Source organism: Boleophthalmus pectinirostris, unplaced genomic scaffold, assembly GCF_026225935.1.
Source record: "Boleophthalmus pectinirostris isolate CB_2022bp ecotype Guang Dong unplaced genomic scaffold, ASM2622593v1 HiC_scaffold_1, whole genome shotgun sequence".
In the NCBI taxonomy this organism is placed as follows: domain Eukaryota; kingdom Metazoa; phylum Chordata; class Actinopteri; order Gobiiformes; family Gobiidae; genus Boleophthalmus; species Boleophthalmus pectinirostris.
In genome coordinates this window covers 25,564,267-25,581,211 of record NW_026570970.1, presented here as the reverse complement: position 1 = coordinate 25,581,211, position 16,945 = coordinate 25,564,267, and the positions used below count along the sequence as shown (strand labels likewise).

At 40.2% G+C, this 16,945-nt stretch overlaps 2 protein-coding genes and 1 pseudogene across 2 annotated transcripts; all 3 read right to left on the bottom strand.

Moving 5' to 3' along the window:
* Nucleotides 1-689: 689 nt before the first annotated feature.
* On the bottom strand, nucleotides 690-1,614 carry LOC110156093 (olfactory receptor 2AT4-like; annotated as a pseudogene).
* Nucleotides 1,615-3,822: 2,208 nt separating this feature from the next.
* Nucleotides 3,823-4,752, bottom strand: LOC110156092 (olfactory receptor 6N2-like). Its single transcript, XM_020920276.1, has one exon. The coding sequence runs from the start codon at nucleotides 4,750-4,752 to the stop codon at nucleotides 3,823-3,825; it is 930 nt and encodes a 309-aa protein (XP_020775935.1).
* A 7,602-nt stretch (nucleotides 4,753-12,354) lies between these two features.
* On the bottom strand, nucleotides 12,355-16,123 carry LOC110156171 (frizzled-7-like). Its single transcript, XM_020920365.2, is given in 2 exon segments — nucleotides 12,355-14,911; nucleotides 14,914-16,123. Coding segments are annotated over 2 exon segments (1,689 nt in total). The 5' UTR covers nucleotides 15,674-16,123; the 3' UTR covers nucleotides 12,355-13,982.
* Nucleotides 16,124-16,945: the final 822 nt, after the last annotated feature.

The window sequence follows — 16,945 nt, the reverse complement described above, 5'->3', positions numbered from 1 at the left end:
AATGATTGCAGTAGTAGTAGAAACAGTACAAAGCACAGAAAAAGGCACTCTCTTTTAAGTTTAAAATGTTAGTTATGACATGTCTTAAAGGTCCTATATTACGCAAAACTGACTCTTGTGAGTTTTAAGCTGTGTTATAATGCTCTTACCTCCTTTTGTTTCATTCACACATGTTTGAGCATCTCCCTGCTGTGTTCCACCTTGTGATCTCATGAAGCAGTAGTTTTGAAGTTTTAATGAATATACATTTAGCAGTGATTTCTGTTTGAGAGAAGACCTCAGAAGCCTAAATATGTAGGGTTTGTGTGTTAAACACATGTTTAACACACAGGTTGTTCTTTCAGTTTGGGTTTCAGCAGATCTGAGATGAGATCTAAACCAAGAATCCATTTTTGTTGTGTTTAGGGCCAAGATGTTTGCTAAATGTATGCTAAATAACCATAATCAAAAATGTGACGTAACAGTGCACAACTATTTGTCTAAACTTAATAATCATATATGTTTTACCAACATGCACACTTAGGCCCATCACAAGAACACATTTGAACACATTTTTAAAAGCATTTTATGTCACTGACACAATAACCCCTAAACAGGATAATTCCAAACCTATGAAATGAGAAATATTGTTTCATCTACCATTTACTGAACTGATAAAGTCAATAATGACGATGGGCTTGTACAGTTCATTACAATGTTTGTTTGGACAACATCTTCACTACATGTCTCCTTATCTCTGGTAAGTTAAGGCCATACACCAGTGGGTTCAGAATAGGAGGAATAACAACAAATTCTAAAGACAAAAATACCAAATATGGACTGGTCTGATCCAGCTCAAATCGACTTAAAGCAATATCACAAAATGTTGCAATTGAATATGTCGTGAAAGAAATTATATGCGGCAGACATTTTTGCAACACTTTGCCTTTAAATTCAGAGGACTTTTTCCAGCACATCATTATAATACGAAAGTATGTAAACAAGACAAAGAACAGAGGACAAAAAACTGTAGTTATTGTCACAAACATCCCAAAAATATTATTCTTAGCTGTAGAAATGCAAGATAACTTCACTATGTTCCAATTGGCACAGTAGACTCTGTGGAGCTTATTTCCACATAGAGGAAGCATGGATGCTAAATAAATAATAGGAATAATTAAACAGGGAGGACAAAGCCACGCAAACAGAGCTAACGTTATAATTACGTTGAACTGCATTTTTCTATGATAATGCAAAGGGTGGCATACAGCAGCATACCTGTCATAAGCCATAATTCCGAGCAAGGTTAATTCATAGGAGGCGTAAGAGTAAATAACATAGACTTGACTAAAGCAAGCTGGTCGTGAGATGAGGTGATTGTCAGAAAGTAGGTCCAATAAAAATCTTGGGAAGAATCCAGCAGAGCCATACAAAGCATTTAAAGATAAACAAGCAATAAATATGTACATAGGCTCATGTAGACTTCTCCTGCAATATTACAGCTATTAAAATAAGGTTAGCAGAGGTGATGAAAACATAGAGGAAGAGGAAGAAAATAAAAACTGGATATTTATAAGCATCTATAGTCCTGAACATGGTAAGGTTAAAGTATAAGGATGCTGTGCTATTGTCCATAATATGCGGTCAATAATCAAAACAGATAGTGGTTAAAAGCTTTGCACAATTTCAGAATCAAAATTTCTATTATTATTCACATACATTTTCTAGATACAACACAATTAAAAATGTTTTGAAGTGTGTCCTAAAATGCTCAGAGCAGTTAGTGAAGTCCATGCACTGGCTACATCTTGGTGAAGTCCACATTAGAGGCTGGACTCTTTTATGCAATATCGCAGCCTACTAACCTATTACATTCCCCTGGGTGATGACGTATAATCAAACTTGTAATACCCATGAAGTATGCCTCAACTTTTCTCCATGGTGATGCTATTGCTTGGCCTGAAATCAGGACCGTTGCTGGCCATTTGTGTGCCCTAAGCATAAATGCTTTGTGGTGCCCCACCACACCACCCGCTCTGCCCAGAATTAACAATAATTCAGTATATATCAATGCAATTTGCTTTCGTTCCAAAACAAATACACCAAACATGAACATTAAAATAATAAATTATTTAAAAAGGTTAATAAATAAATACCATCACCATCATTATAAAGATTTGTGCAGTGACTCCAGACTGAACACTTAACTGAACATTGTAAACACAGAGCAAGTATATACCCTTGTAAGTAATAATGCGCAAATCTCTTTGGTAAATAATATATATAAGTATAAATAATTGCACAATAGAATTTACTCAAGCAAGGAACTTTAAAGTGGAGGTTCGGACACAGAGGGAGAGAGAGATGATAGAGGGAGAGAGAAAGTAGCAGATGTTTTGCCTGGGACCACTCCACGCAGTTTGCAATCAGTGTCCTGTACTCCAGCTCCGGACCATATCTGTTACACCCAACCACTGTAGAGTTATCAGAGAACTTCTGCAGGTGGCAGGACTCAGAGCTGTACTGGAAATCAGAGGTGTACAGAGTTAACAGAAACAGAGACATGACTGTACCCTGGGGGACTCCTACATTACTGATCGAAGTATCAGACAGGGTGGTCACACGTACTGAGGCCTGCCTGACAGATAGTCAGTAATCCAGGAGACAATGGAGGAGCTGACACCCATCCTAAGCAACTTCTTACTCAACAGAAAGGACTGGACTGTATTAAAGGCACTGGAAAAATCAAAAAATAATATCCTCACAGAGCCCTTAACACTATCCAGGTGTGAGTGAGCCCGCTGCAGAAGATAGATTACTGCATCTTCCACACCTAAATGGCACTGCTAGGCAAATTGTAGAGGATCCAGGAATGGTGCCACCAGGGGTCTGAGCTGAGCCAGAAGTCTCTCAAACACTTTCATGATATGAGATATCAAAGCAACTGGTCTGAAGTCTTTAAGTCCAGACGGAATAGGCTTCTTGGGCACTGACACAATGCAGGAGGTCATAGCACATGCATCCTTTCAAGCTTCAGACTCAGGGTGAAAGAAAATGCAGGAGATGAGGTGAGGATTGAAAAGTATGTCCAATAAAAATGTATAGGCCTTAAAGCAATTTGTCCAAGAGTGGAGTTGACATTCTACTAACATGTTTTTATAAAGGTGCAAGTCAACTAAACAGTGGGAATCAACCAACCTCAATTGTTCTACCCTGTTCATACGTAACTTAGGTCCTTATGCTTACAGCTTCTAAAAAGAGTTGCAGTTATCAGCTTTATTAATGAAAACTGATCAAATCCCAATTAACATTTACGCATAATATGATTCTGAAGACACTTGAAAACAAATGCAGACACATTTCTCTTTATTATAATTGTTAAAATAATACATTAAGGTCACATAAAGGGTTACATAGAGAAGCTGCAGAAGAATTACACATACAACATTCTACTAACTGAATATATATTACTAAAGCTAGACAATAATGCTTGGAAATCCGTATATAACCCAGAACATACATTGAAGAAATGTTAAAATAATATAAACAACACTGTCAATACTTGATGATACTTCTTTTATGAATTTAGCAGAAAACAATAAAAACATGTTCTTGCTAAAACTCTGTATTTCTATAGACCATCTAATTTGTAAACAAAAGCATTCTAAATTCATGAATAGAACTGCATTTTTCCATCCTTCTTAATAGAGAAAGAAATGAACGAATATGTGTACCTTGGAAATTCTAAATAGTTGTTTCTAATGTCATAAAACCAGAATTTTGAACATTCTGATGACATAGGATTTTAAAGACTCAAATTTATGTTGAAATCTTGACTTAATTTTATGCTTTATCGATCAACAAAATTCTTGATATTTGCTTCCTTATTGCTGGTAACTTCAGTCCATAAACTAAAGGATTCAGGATTGGTGTTATGACTACAAACTCCAGTGATAAAATAGATGCCAAAATCGGATTCACCTTTTCAAGATCGTAGCGGCTCAGGGACACATCACAAAACACTGTAATCGAATAAGTCGCAAAAGACACAATGTGCGGCATGCAGTTTTGCAAAACCTTCCCTTTAAATTCAGATGAACTTTTCCAACAAACCAAAACGATTCTTAAATAAGTGTAGAGGACGAAAAAAAGCGGACAAAAAACTGTAGTTATGGTAACAAACATCCCTATAATGTTATTCCTCACTGTTGAAATGCAAGACAATTTTACAATATTCCAGTTGGCGCAGAAAACTTTGTGAATCTTATTGCCACATAGAGGAAGCTGCATTGAAAGAAATATACATGCTGAAATCGAGAAAGCAGGATATATGAATGCTATTGCAGCTAAAATAGTTACTGTTTTGATGGTCATTTTCCTGTGATAATGCAAAGGATGGCATACAGCACAATATCTGTCATACGCCATAACTCCCAGTAATGTTAATTCATAGGCAGCAAATGTATAAATGACATAGACTTGAATGAAACAAGCTGGTCGTGAGATGAGGTGAGAGTCAGAAAGTAGGTCCATCAAAAACCTGGGGAAGAATCCAGCGGAGCCATACAAAGCATTAAAAGACAAGCAAGCAACGAATAAGTACATAGGCTCGTGTAAGGACTTCTCACGTGAAATAACAGTTATAAGGACCAGATTGGCAAACATGACAAAACAATAGATCAACAGACAGAAAACAAATGCAGGGTAGCGGTAGTGTCCAATATTAATGAACATGGTCAGGTTAAAGTATAAGGCATCAGTATTATTTTCCATAACACATTTACAATTAAACAAATCACAAAAATTATTATCTCATATTTTCATGATCACTGAAGAAATATGTATAGATATTAAGTTATATAGTTATTAAATAGTAACTCAAATAGCCATCATACAGAAGTTGCCCTTGCTATACTGTATGTTATTGTTGTTGTTGGTAAGGTTGGCCCTCAGTTATAGGCAATGGGAGGACTGCACTCTTTTATGCTGTAATGCTATCAACATATCGTCATAGTTTAATCTCGTGGGCATTTTGCTTGTGAAAAAAATGTAATCCTAGAATTGCTATACTATTTTATGTCTGAAGTACATCATAACAATATAAGACCAATCTTTTTGACTTTTCACATGTTGAAACTGTTTAGGAGAAAAAAGGATTTTGATTTTGTTAGCTAAAGCCAATAGTCAAGGTTTGTCAGTTAGATGAGCTTCCTGTGTGATTAGGCCTAGATTAATCTTTTGTTAAGCACAGTTTATCATATGGACCATTCAAATGTTGAAGCTAAGGATATAACCATATTCATATCTCCTATGATATTAGATATGGTTACACAATAAGAATATCATTTTGGGAAAGACAACACAATCATATACAATGTTTTTTTTTCTTTTAAAGGGTCCATATTAGGCTATTTTCTGATCTATTTGATAATGTTGTTTCCTCATCAATAACATGCCTGTTCCATTCACGCAATGAACACACAAACCCCGCATATTTAGGCTGTGTTCATTTCTCAAACAGAGAAAATTCTTTTCCACCTTGTAATGTCATGTGGTAATACAAAAATTCCCTCCCCCCCCTGTGTTTTTAAACTCCATACACCTTTGCTTAGTTTGAATGATTTCATCCCTGAAATTGCAAATATCTGCTGAACAAAAAGTACAAGGTAGCTGTCAACTTGAAAATTATTTTGAGCTTTGAAGATGTAGACAGACTAATAATAAAGGATTACTCAAATTTGTCAATGAAACAAAACACAACTCTGGGTACGTATTTGAGGAGATGACATCATTATGACATGGCTTAAAGCTCACAAGAGTCGATTTTGTGTAATGTAGAACCTTTAAAAAGCCCCTAGACAAGCTTTACTTTCATATTCCAACAAACTAGATATAAAAATGTTTAATAATAGTTTTTTTCTCCATGTTGTCTACTCTGAAACCAAGCAAAGGGTCATGGGGTATGTTTTGATAATCCACAACATTGTTATACATTCCTAATAGAAAAGCTCATTTATGCAGAACAGAAAAGGCCTAATATAAAAGAACAATAACAACAATACCAGTTTATAATGGGGCTTTATTTATTATATATATTAAAAGTACCGCTGTTATCTTTATTATTATTATTATATTATTAATTACCTCCGCCAAGGAGGTTATGTTTTTGCCGGCGTTTGTCTGTTTGTTTGTTTGTTTGTTTGTTTGTTTGTTTGTTTGTTTGTCTGTTAGCAACATAACTCAAAAAGTTATGGACCGATTTTGATTAAATTTTCAGGATTTGTTGGAAATGTGAAAAGGAAGAACTGATTTCATTTTGGGGGTGATCCGGAAGAAATCCTGGATTCTGGATCACTTTGAAATTTTAGTTAACATTGTGGTAAATGGGGCCAAAAATTTTGTTTCTCAATATCTCGGTTAATTATTGACCAAACCCCATGAAATTTGACTCAGGGATGGACAATGGGATCCTCTTTCATATTCCAAAGGCTGATCCGGATCTGATCCAGAAGACTGATTTTATCGCAATTTATATAAAAAAAATTGGGGTAGTCCTTGGTGGAGGTCTGCGCTCTCTGAGTGCTTTTCTAGTTTATATTATTATCTTCTGAAACCTTAGGCCTTGAAATTATGCTTTGTCCTGTTGTTTACAGTGGTACAATAACAGTCCCTTTGCTGCCAGAGTAAATTGCTGTCTGGGGATCTGTCCGGAGTGTTGTGGGAATGCTTAGAGCCAGTGGACTATGACCAACTCCTAATGAACCTGTTTACTGTGAGGCAGGGCACAGAGGGGCAGTCCCTGAGGTGGGCATTACATCACCTTTATCATGGACAATAACACTTTATTAAACTTTACTATTGCTATATGTGTTCATTTTTATGGTCAGAAGACAGAAAATCAATAATGTATAAAAGTATTTTATCTTAAATATGTCTAAAGATTTATATATATTTTTTGGTTTTGGATAATGTGACAAGTGATGCAATGTTAGCTTTTAGTAATAAACAATAGCATGAGCCTTATTTTACAATACTGATTTTAATATAGGATATCTTAATAGAAACTGGCGAATTAACTTTCTGTTTAAACTGCAGAACTGAGAACTTCATTGTGGCATGAGTCTAAATTTTGGGAACAATCGTAAGTAAGTACAGAGCTGTTGGAGGTGACAGGTGAAAATAGATTTTCTGAACACTCAATGCTCAAACACTTACTATGTTTTAAGAGGGAGTGACTTAAAACAAGGAGCAAAGGGAGAGGAGACTCACAACATCACTGTGCAGATTGACATCAATCAAGCTCACACTGAAAGTGCTTGAAACCAATGATTGGAGCGTTCAAACAGATTGGTTGGTTGAAGCATCACAACAGCAGAACAAGCCAAGAGATCTACAAATCTAGTTAAATCCAGTTGAGAGAAAAGCGCATGGTTCTTACCCGTCCACAAATGCACAAAGTGGTTCCCTCTGCACGTTTCAAAATCAAAGTAGTCTGTATTTCTTCTCAAATAAGAAATCTGTTGGCATAGCCATGTTTGTTTTAATACGTTCAGCACTGGTTTGCACACAAATCACAGTGTTGGCCTGTGATTGGTCAGCCACTGCCGGACCATTCACAGGCAAACACTGGATCTGAACAAGATGGACTCTCAAGAGTTTGTAAACTCACAAGCATTGTGAGAATTCATCTTGCTAGCTACTGCCCAGGCTATTACACAGAATCAAAATGTGTCAGGGGCAACGCTCAGAGATATGGACAATTCAAATTCTGAAGCTAAGGATTTACCCAAATTTAAATCTCCTATGATATTGGTTATAGTCTATTAGAGAATTATAGACACACTTTTTTCTTTTAAAGGGCCCATTAGCTACTTTCTGACCTATCTTATAATTGTTTCCTCATCAAAAGCATACCTGCAGTGTACCTATTATGGATAACATGAACCCAGGAGCCGAGTGGGATCTACCAGGAGAGATCATTCAACACCATGCAGCTCACTACCACACCTGAGCCCAGGGGCGGCACCAGGAATTTTTGGTTGAAGGAGCTCTTTCAATGGGTGTGCAAGCACACCCATTGTCCTATGAAAATGGGTCAAAAATCTATGGTGGTGCATTGGCACTCAAGCTCCCTCTGGCACCGCCCTTGCCTGAGCCCTTGGTTCAGTGAGCTCTAAGCCTATTCATCACTGTGCCAGTGTGCAAATCTGGTGGGCCATCACCACATGATCATTAGCATGCTCAGATTTTGGAATCAACAAAATATCAAATATAGGCTATTTATTTAAAATAAATAAATAAATAAATAAACTGCCACCTTAATGTGGTGGAGGGGTTAGAGTGCCTGAATGATACTGGGAGCTATGTTGTCGGGGGCTTCATGCCCTTGGTAGGGTCACCCAAGGCAAACAGCAGGTTCAGAAGCCCCCTATGATGAGCACCATACAGAAGTCAGTTACATCACCCAGAGATCTGGGCAGTAGTCAAAGGCGGGGGCCTCAGCAACTAGATCTCCAGACATGGAGACTAGCACTGGGGACATGGAATGTCACCTTGCTGGGGGGGGGGAGGAGCCTGAGCTTGTGTGGGAGTTTGAGCTTTACCAACTAGATATAGTTGACCTCACCTCCATGCACAGCTTGGGCTCTGGAACCCAAATCCTTGAGAGGGGCTGGATTCTCTATTTCTCAGGCTTTACCCATGGGGAGCAGCAGTGGGCTGGTGTGGGCCTGTTCATTGCCCCACAGCTCCACCACGTGTGTTGGAGTTCACCCTGGTGAACAAGAGGGTCATGTCCCTGCTCCTTCGGGTCGGGGACAGGTCTCTCACTGTTGTGTCGGCCTATGGGCCCGAACAGCAGTCCTTACAATACTTCTTGGAGTCCCTGGAAAGGGTACTAGGCAGTGCACCAACCCGGGGCTTCGTTGTTCTACTGGGGGACTTCAATGCCCACATGGGCAATGACAGTGACACCTGGAGAAGGGTAATGGGGGAGAACGGCCTACCTGATCTGAATCCAAGAGGTGTTTTGTTATTGGACTTCTGTGCCAGTCACAGTTTGTCCATAATAAACACAATATATGTGAGCACACTGGTGTCCATCAGTGCACGTGGCATCACCATGATTGACTTTGTCATTGTGTCATCTGACCTCTGGCCGTGTGTTTTGGACACTCAGGTGAAGAGAGGGGCAGAGCAGTCAACCGATCACCACCTGGTGGTGAGCTGGGTCAGCTGGTGAAGGAGGAAGCTGGAAAGACTTGGCAGATCCAAGCGTATAGTGACGGTCTGTTCGGAACGCCTGGTGGAGCCCTCTGTCAGGAGGAGTTTCAACTTCAACAGCAATCCCTGAACCACATGGTGGACACTGGAAGTAAGGGAAGCCATCAGGCTGAAGAAGTCCTGTTAGGCCTTGTTAGCTCGTGGGACTCCTGAGGCAACTGATGGGTACCAGCAGGCCAAGCGTGCTGCAGCCCGTATGGTTGTACAGACAAAACCTAGAGCTACCGTCCGGCGCCTCAGGAGGGGGAAGCAGTGCTGAAACAACAGTGTTTACAGTGCGGGGGGGAGAGCTGCTGACCTCAACTGGGGATGTTGTCGGATGGTGGAAGGAATACTTTGAGGATCTCCTCAATCCCACCGTCATGTCTTCAGAGGAGGAAGCAGAGGCTGGAGACTCAGAGGCAGATTCGTCCATCACCCTGGCTGAAGTCACTGACGTGGTTGGCAAGCTCCTCGGTGGCAAGGCTCCAGGGTATTCTCTCTGTTTAAGAGGGGGGACCCAAGAGTGTGATCCAACTACAGGGGACTCACACTCCTCAGCCTCCACAGTAAGGTCTATTTCAGGGTACTGGAGAGGAGAATCCGACCGAAACAGTGTGGTTTCCATCCTGACCGCGGAACATTGGGCCAGCCAGGACTAAACCAGGACTAAAACAAGGCATAAACCAGGGCTAAACCAGGACTAGACCAAGACTAATGGTGGACTTGAGAGAGAGAGGGAGAACCCCTATGTGGTGAAGAGGGAACTGAGCCAAAAGGCAAAGCTCTCGATTTATTGGTTAATCTACGTTCTTACCCTCACCTATGTTTATGAGCTTTGAGTAATGACCGAAAGGACAAGATCGCGGATACAAGCGGCTGAAATGAGTTTCCTCAGCAGGGTGGCTGGGCACTCCCTTAGAGATAGAGTGAGGTGTTCGGTTACACAGGAGGAGCTTGGAGTAGAGCCCCTGCTCCTCCATGTCAAGAGGAGCCAGCTGAGGGGGCTCGGGCATCTGTTCCGGATGCCTCCGAGGAGTCACCCTTGGGAGATGTTCCGGGCATCTTCCACCGAGAGGAGGCCCCTGGGAAGACCCAGGAGACACTGGGGGGACTTTATCTCTCGGCTGGCCTGGAAATGCCTTGGGGTCCCCCCAAAGGAGCTGGAGGAAATGTCCGGGGTGAAGGAACTTGGGAGGCCCTGCTTAGACTGCTGCGCCACGACCCAGACCCGGATAAGCGGAAGAAAAATGAATGTCCCCGATTGGTCCCCAATCATGCCCATTTGAAAATGAGGAGATTCACACTCCAGAGATAACAAACAGAAAGCTGAGTATTTCAGGTTGCAGATTTCATAAAACTCAAAAAAGTTAAGTGCTTCATAACTCCCTATATTATGTGAAAGATTTTTTTTTTTTATTTTAATTAGAAAAACAAATTCTCATGTTAAGTCAATCAACATAAAAGATAATAAAATGTTTGTATTTATTTATTTTCTTGTTTTATTTTGTTTTTAAAAAATCAGTCAGAACAAAATATAAACATTTTACTAAAATAAGTAACAACAATAGGAATGCCCTAAGCTACTTGCAGTGGTTTCTCATACACTACTGTCTGTTGCTTATGCAAATACACAAAGCAGAGTTCACAGTCTTTTAAGTGCCTTCTTCTGGCCACTAGATGTCATTGTTGATTCTGTATTGTTATACTGACCCCCGATTCAAGTAAGTTATTGTTTGATAGGCTGTATCAAATTATCTTGACACCAAAATACTAGGCTATTCCCCTAATACACTGATATTGTCATAGTACATACATCCTTGTATGTACTATAATTGTGTTTATTGCTGATAAGACAAATTAGAATTTACCTTAATTTATTACAATATATATTCTCCGTGAAATAGGATTTGATGTGAGTAATTCAAATGTTGGCATGCTGGCCTGTAAATCTATATCTAACCACAAGAGGTCAGTACAGCTCTATTGGCAAAACTGGAAAGCGGAGCTGCGGCTTTTTGAGTATTATCCAGACATAGACAAAGCAAAATTGCATATACTGTGACAGTATAATATTACCATGATGATGGTCTGTGAACTATGTAAAATGTGCGAGGTGTAAAATACTAGTACATTATTTAACAGAAATATTTCCGACCTGTTGCTTATCCTGCCCGTCTATAAGAATGGGCAACAATATCAGTCATTAACTTACAGAGGCCTTTAATACAGTGAGTTCCATTACCGTAAATGGAATGGAAAGTTTTATTTTACAGCATCCATTACAAAGGGTCTTGTTCATTATTAGCAGTTTTGCATTTTGAATACAGGTGGTGACTCAAGGCCCCTCAGGGATGGAGACAGGAGCAGTAACTTCTTATAGGACCCACTGTTTTGTTAGTGCAGTCATTAAATACAGACTCCCAACACCAGACTGACATTTGCATTTTTATAAAACCCAAAATAAACTACTTTTTATTACTACAATTTTACTAGAGCTGCACAATATGTGAAAATTGAGCTTCTGCATTTATCTAAGGCTGCTATTGTTTATGAAGAACAAATCACTGTCTTACACAAAAATCTTGTATCTAGAGTTCAGACATCCACAGAGATGTTCTGAAATACATGAGATTCTTGTTAGTTTATCAGTTCATATTTCAGTCTTCTCTCAAATGTTAATACTCGATGAGTTGTTTACAGTGTGCACTCTGAACAGAATCCTACTTTCTAAACACCTAATGACACTTGCAGTATTTGTCAGATTTGTCAATTGTTTTTCTAAAAATAGTGCTGCCCTACTCTGATTCAGTTTTGGAATTAAGCAATATGTGCTTTACTTTTCCTACTTTCTTCACCTAGCGTAAAAGTGTCAGCATTTCTCCTTCAGGTTTAAGTTACCAGATCCCATAGACACTTTTTACAATCTTTGTTTAGTCATAAAATAGAGCCTATAATGTGGGTCATTTGCTCACCTAAGGGTAACATGCGCTATTGACACTCACAACAAACCACAAAATAGACAACATATTTAAAAACTTTAGGACTTTTTATTCAAACTGTACAAGTACATCATTAAAAAAAGTTTAAAAAGTCAAAAACAAAATCCCCATAAATACATTATTCATTTAAAAAACAAGTCTGCTCAAGGTGGTTTGCGTATGTCGCCACTAAACAGACATTTCCTTCTTTATAATTGGATATTGCTCACATCTCGAGTTGTTATTGGGTAAACACAAGAACAGCCATGGTTGACTCCTGAAAATGGAGACTAAACAATAGATTGAGGTATGTCATACATCACATGCAACAGTGTGACATGGATTATCAACAAGCTGCTCTGAGTAAGGACTGCTCTATGCTATATTGTACTCTTAGCATGTAGCTTTGGGCTAACATACACAATTCTGTCGCCACTTCATCCATCAGTGACACTGGTAAAAATGTGCTGAAAGAACAAGCTTTTAAACTCAAATAGTCCAGGCTACAGTAAAATCGCTGTGGCGAGTGAAAATGAAATGAATGGATTCCAGTTTGAAATGCAATGCCTGCTGGACGTAACTTTTAGACAGATTGTGTGCTGCTGATAAATTGCGTTACTGTCTCCAAGGGTCAAAGATAAAAAAAAAACTGTCTGCCTAGCTCCAAATAGCGACATTCCTCAAGGTAGTGACTTCTGACCTTTCTTGTCTAGTGTTTTTGTAATTTAAGTATCAAGCACAAGTGGCTCCAAAAGTACAGATCACAGACATAGATTTAGATGTTTTAATGGCTTTGTTTAAAAAATGTTGATTTAAATCTTTATAAAACCTTTCTGAACCAGCTGTAACATTTGAACTAACAAAAAACTTTGGTGATTACAAGTGTAGGTGAAGTACAATCATCTTTTGCCAGAATGAATAACATTAAACCCTGGCTGCCTACAGATTAGCTGAATCCTTAAAAGGTTGCTGCTTTTAGATGGAGATCCAAGGACCACACACAAGCACGCATGGATAAACAATGAGCTGCTATGTCTCAGTTACAAAGAATAAAAGGCAAAGTAAGAGAGAGAGGAGAGGGGCGGGCGAGTGTGTGGTCCCTGCATGTTAGATCCAGGTCAGTCATTTGTAACACTTTAAAACTGTTAGCATAGCTGTGCAAACCAATACAAAACTTCATTCACCTTCGGAGTGAACATTCAAATACAGAGAGGACTACAAAAATACATGAAAATAAGAAATGGTTTGTCCGACGCTTGGCACAACATGGCAAAAGTCAATATTTGTTGCTTTGGGCTGCGTTCAGAGAATTGTAACAGACGATAAAGTTTTTTTTTTAGATTTGAAGCAGCCACCGTATGTGTTTAAAGTGTGCATTCACAGTTCTTTAGGGGTGTGGCTGGTGTCTTCATGATCTTATTGCTCCAACTTGAGGTCACGCCATTTGACCTTTTGCTGTTTGTGCCAGAAAATCTCGTTCTTGTTTGGAATATATAAAAGAACATTCAACTATATTGTGACATAGAAAAATAAGTAATACCTAACTGGCTTCATAGTAACTTTTCATGTCCGACTTTTTCAAACAGTCCACGGACCAGCATTATGATTGGCCTGAATGCATCCGCTTCTAACCTTGATTTAAGTTTGGGTTTGTCCGAACGCTCTAATTGCTGTCACAACATATAAAACACAACAAAATAATAAGAGTTCAGATTTAAATGAAAGCTATTTGACCTCATTCTCAAAAAGTGTCTATATAGTTCACACTGTTGTTTCGCCGTGGTTACTATTGCTAAGGCGCTTGTAGAATCTCCGCCAGGATTGGAGGGTTTTACCGGACCAAACCCAAAACCCGGAGGTGATGCCGACTATCATGGTCATCAAGTATTTGATCATGAACACTGTGAAGTCGGGGGTCATGGGGGCAAAGTTGTTCGCCGGACACTGTACTGCAAAGCGCTTACAGTTCTGCATATGCCAGGTGCGCTCCCAATGCTCCCTGAAGGCCTGCTCATAGAAGTAACATGCAATCACAATGGTGGCTGGGACAGTGTAGAGAACGCTGAAGACCCCAATTCGGACCATGAGCTTCTCCAGTTTCTCCGTCTTGGTTCCATCATGCTTCATGATGGTTCTGATGCGGAAAAGTGACACAAATCCAGCCAGCAGGAAGGAGGTACCGATGAACAGGTAGACGAACAGAGGGGCGAGGACGAATCCACGAAGGGCGTCAACGTTGAAGATCCCCACGAAACACACACCAGTCAAAACGTCCCCGTCCACTTGCCCCATGGCGAGGATGGTGATGGTCTTGATAGCTGGTACTGCCCATGCGGCTAAGTGGAAGTACTGGGAGTTTGCTTCAATGGCCTCATGCCCCCACTTCATACCAGCAGATAGGAACCATGTGAGGGACAGGATCACCCACCAAATAGAGCTGGCCATCCCGAAAAAGTACAGAACCATGAAGAGAATAGTGCAGCCCTCCTTTTTGGTGCCCTGGGCTACTGTTCTATAGCCTTCGTCCTTGAACTTATCCACGCAAACAACTTGGTCCTCCAGAAAGAATCCAGCAGCATAAGCTAAAGCCACCATGAAGTAACAGCCAGAGAGGAAGATTATGGGCCGCTCTGGGTAACGGAACCGGCGCATGTCCACCAAATATGTGAGTACTGTGAACAAAGTACTCAGCACAAGATGGACCAGATGCCCACCCAGAGACGTCCAAATTTCACCTCGTCGTCACGGAAGTACATAATCCCAGCTGGCTTGTTGGGCTCGCACGGTGCTCCACAGTCCTTGACCCCCATGAAACGGTAGCCCAGATAGGGTGGCACATCCAGCTGGATAGGGCAGACAAACGGGTGATACTGGTTGTGCTGTGGGGGGCGCTGGTTTGATCGCACGATGTTGGGGGGTAGGGTGACCGACTCGGGCACGTAGGGAGAGGAGGAAGAGGATGAAGGTCCACTCGGTTCCGACGTGTTCTGACCCACGCAGATTTCCCCCGCGCCGTGGACAGGGAAAGCCTCGCAGCGCAGTCTTTCGGGCCACTGGAAACCGAATTTATTCATGAGGGCTTCGCATCCCTGGCGTGCGCGTTCACACAGAGACCGACACGGAGGGATTGCTTGCTCCAAAACGGTGCAAACAGGGGCATACATGGAGCAGAGGAAAAACTTCAAATCTGCAGAGCATTGGACTTTTACTAGTGGGTAGAATTGATGCACCTCTAGTCCTGCGTCTTCTTGGTTAGTGTGCCCCAAAAGGTTCGGCATGATGGTCTGGTTGTAGGCAATGTCGGTGCACAAGGGGATGGAGATGGGCTGACAAAAGCCGTGTTCCGGAATTGAAATGCCCGATTCACTGTTGTAATGCTGGGCTAAAATCACAGGGCTCAATCCGCACAGTAACCACATGATCCGCACACACAGAGAGGCAGTGGCCGCCATAGTTGAGGACGAAGAGGAGGGGGGAGGGAAGGAAAAACTTTGATCCAAGTAGGACAACTGAAAACGATGCAAACGCTTAAAAATTAGCTCTCTTCTCCCCGAAATTGGGGTCACAGTTTGCAACAAGCAGTACTCACACAATTGCAGTCAACTTTTGCTTGTGTTTTAAAGAAAATAATCCAAGCGAAATCTCCGTCGTGTCATGACTTCTTGATGGTCTTTGTAAGTGACTCCAAGCAGTCCACTCTCACTCCAAATCCCACTGCAGCGGTGATCCACGACCCAGAGATCCCCTCTGCGGGCAAAAAACTTCCAGCGTCTAATAAAAGTCCTTCAAGACAAAATCGCTAAAGTTTTTAAAAGTTGTAGGCTAATATTCCCATGTTTTCAGCTTGACTTCACGGAGCGTCGTTTCATTGCACTAGAGCGGTCGGTCGGGAGTCCTCAGCCTCGTTCTTCTCAATCTGTGCATTGGGCCGCAGTTTCCAGGCGCCCCTTCCATTCACCACCAGCCCTCCGACAGGACGGGGGGCGCCTAAAAACAGGGGCCGCGTCTCAGCCAATCACAGCCTTTGTTTTCCTACGGGACTCCATTTTGATTGGCCATTATTTCACGTAATTGGAAAAGGTGCTCCGGCTAATTTATTTCATTTCTATTTTGTATTATATTTTATTTGTTTACGTTTAAATAAATGTTCTCAAATGTACATTTTCAATATGATCTAATAATATAGGCTATATTCTACTCTGTTAAATCATGTTATATTTATTTATTATTTATTTTTATGTATTTATTATTATTATTATTATTATATATATATATATATATTATTTTATTTATTTATGAAATTGCTGTGTTCCCTATAATGACTCAAACGACTATAGCCAAAACCTGCAAACCATTAGTTGACATTTATAAATGAATTATTTAGTTAGCAAGAGTTATAATTTTTTATTTTTTTTGCATGGATTATATTTTACAAGCAGTAGTCTAATGACATTTCCAACTGAGCACGCTTAACTTGCAAACTAAAATAATTTATTGTCTCCCCAGGGAGTAATATTCCTACATTAGTTTAACAACTATTTACACAAGGTCAGACAGCAACGCAACAAGATTGCACAATATGGGGGTAAAAACAGGATATTAAAACATTAGGGTATTTTAAATATTAACTGTATTTATTTAGAATTTTAAAGACCCAAAACTACACAGTTTGAAACAGCCCTCTTGCGACATCAAAACCCCACTTAGTTGAGTTTGCTTCTGTA

Bases quoted from the DNA above. Each gene is read 5' to 3' on its own strand.
- LOC110156092 (XM_020920276.1), bottom strand. From the start codon at position 4,752: ATGGAAAATAATACTGATGCCTTATACTTTAACCTGACCATGTTCATT.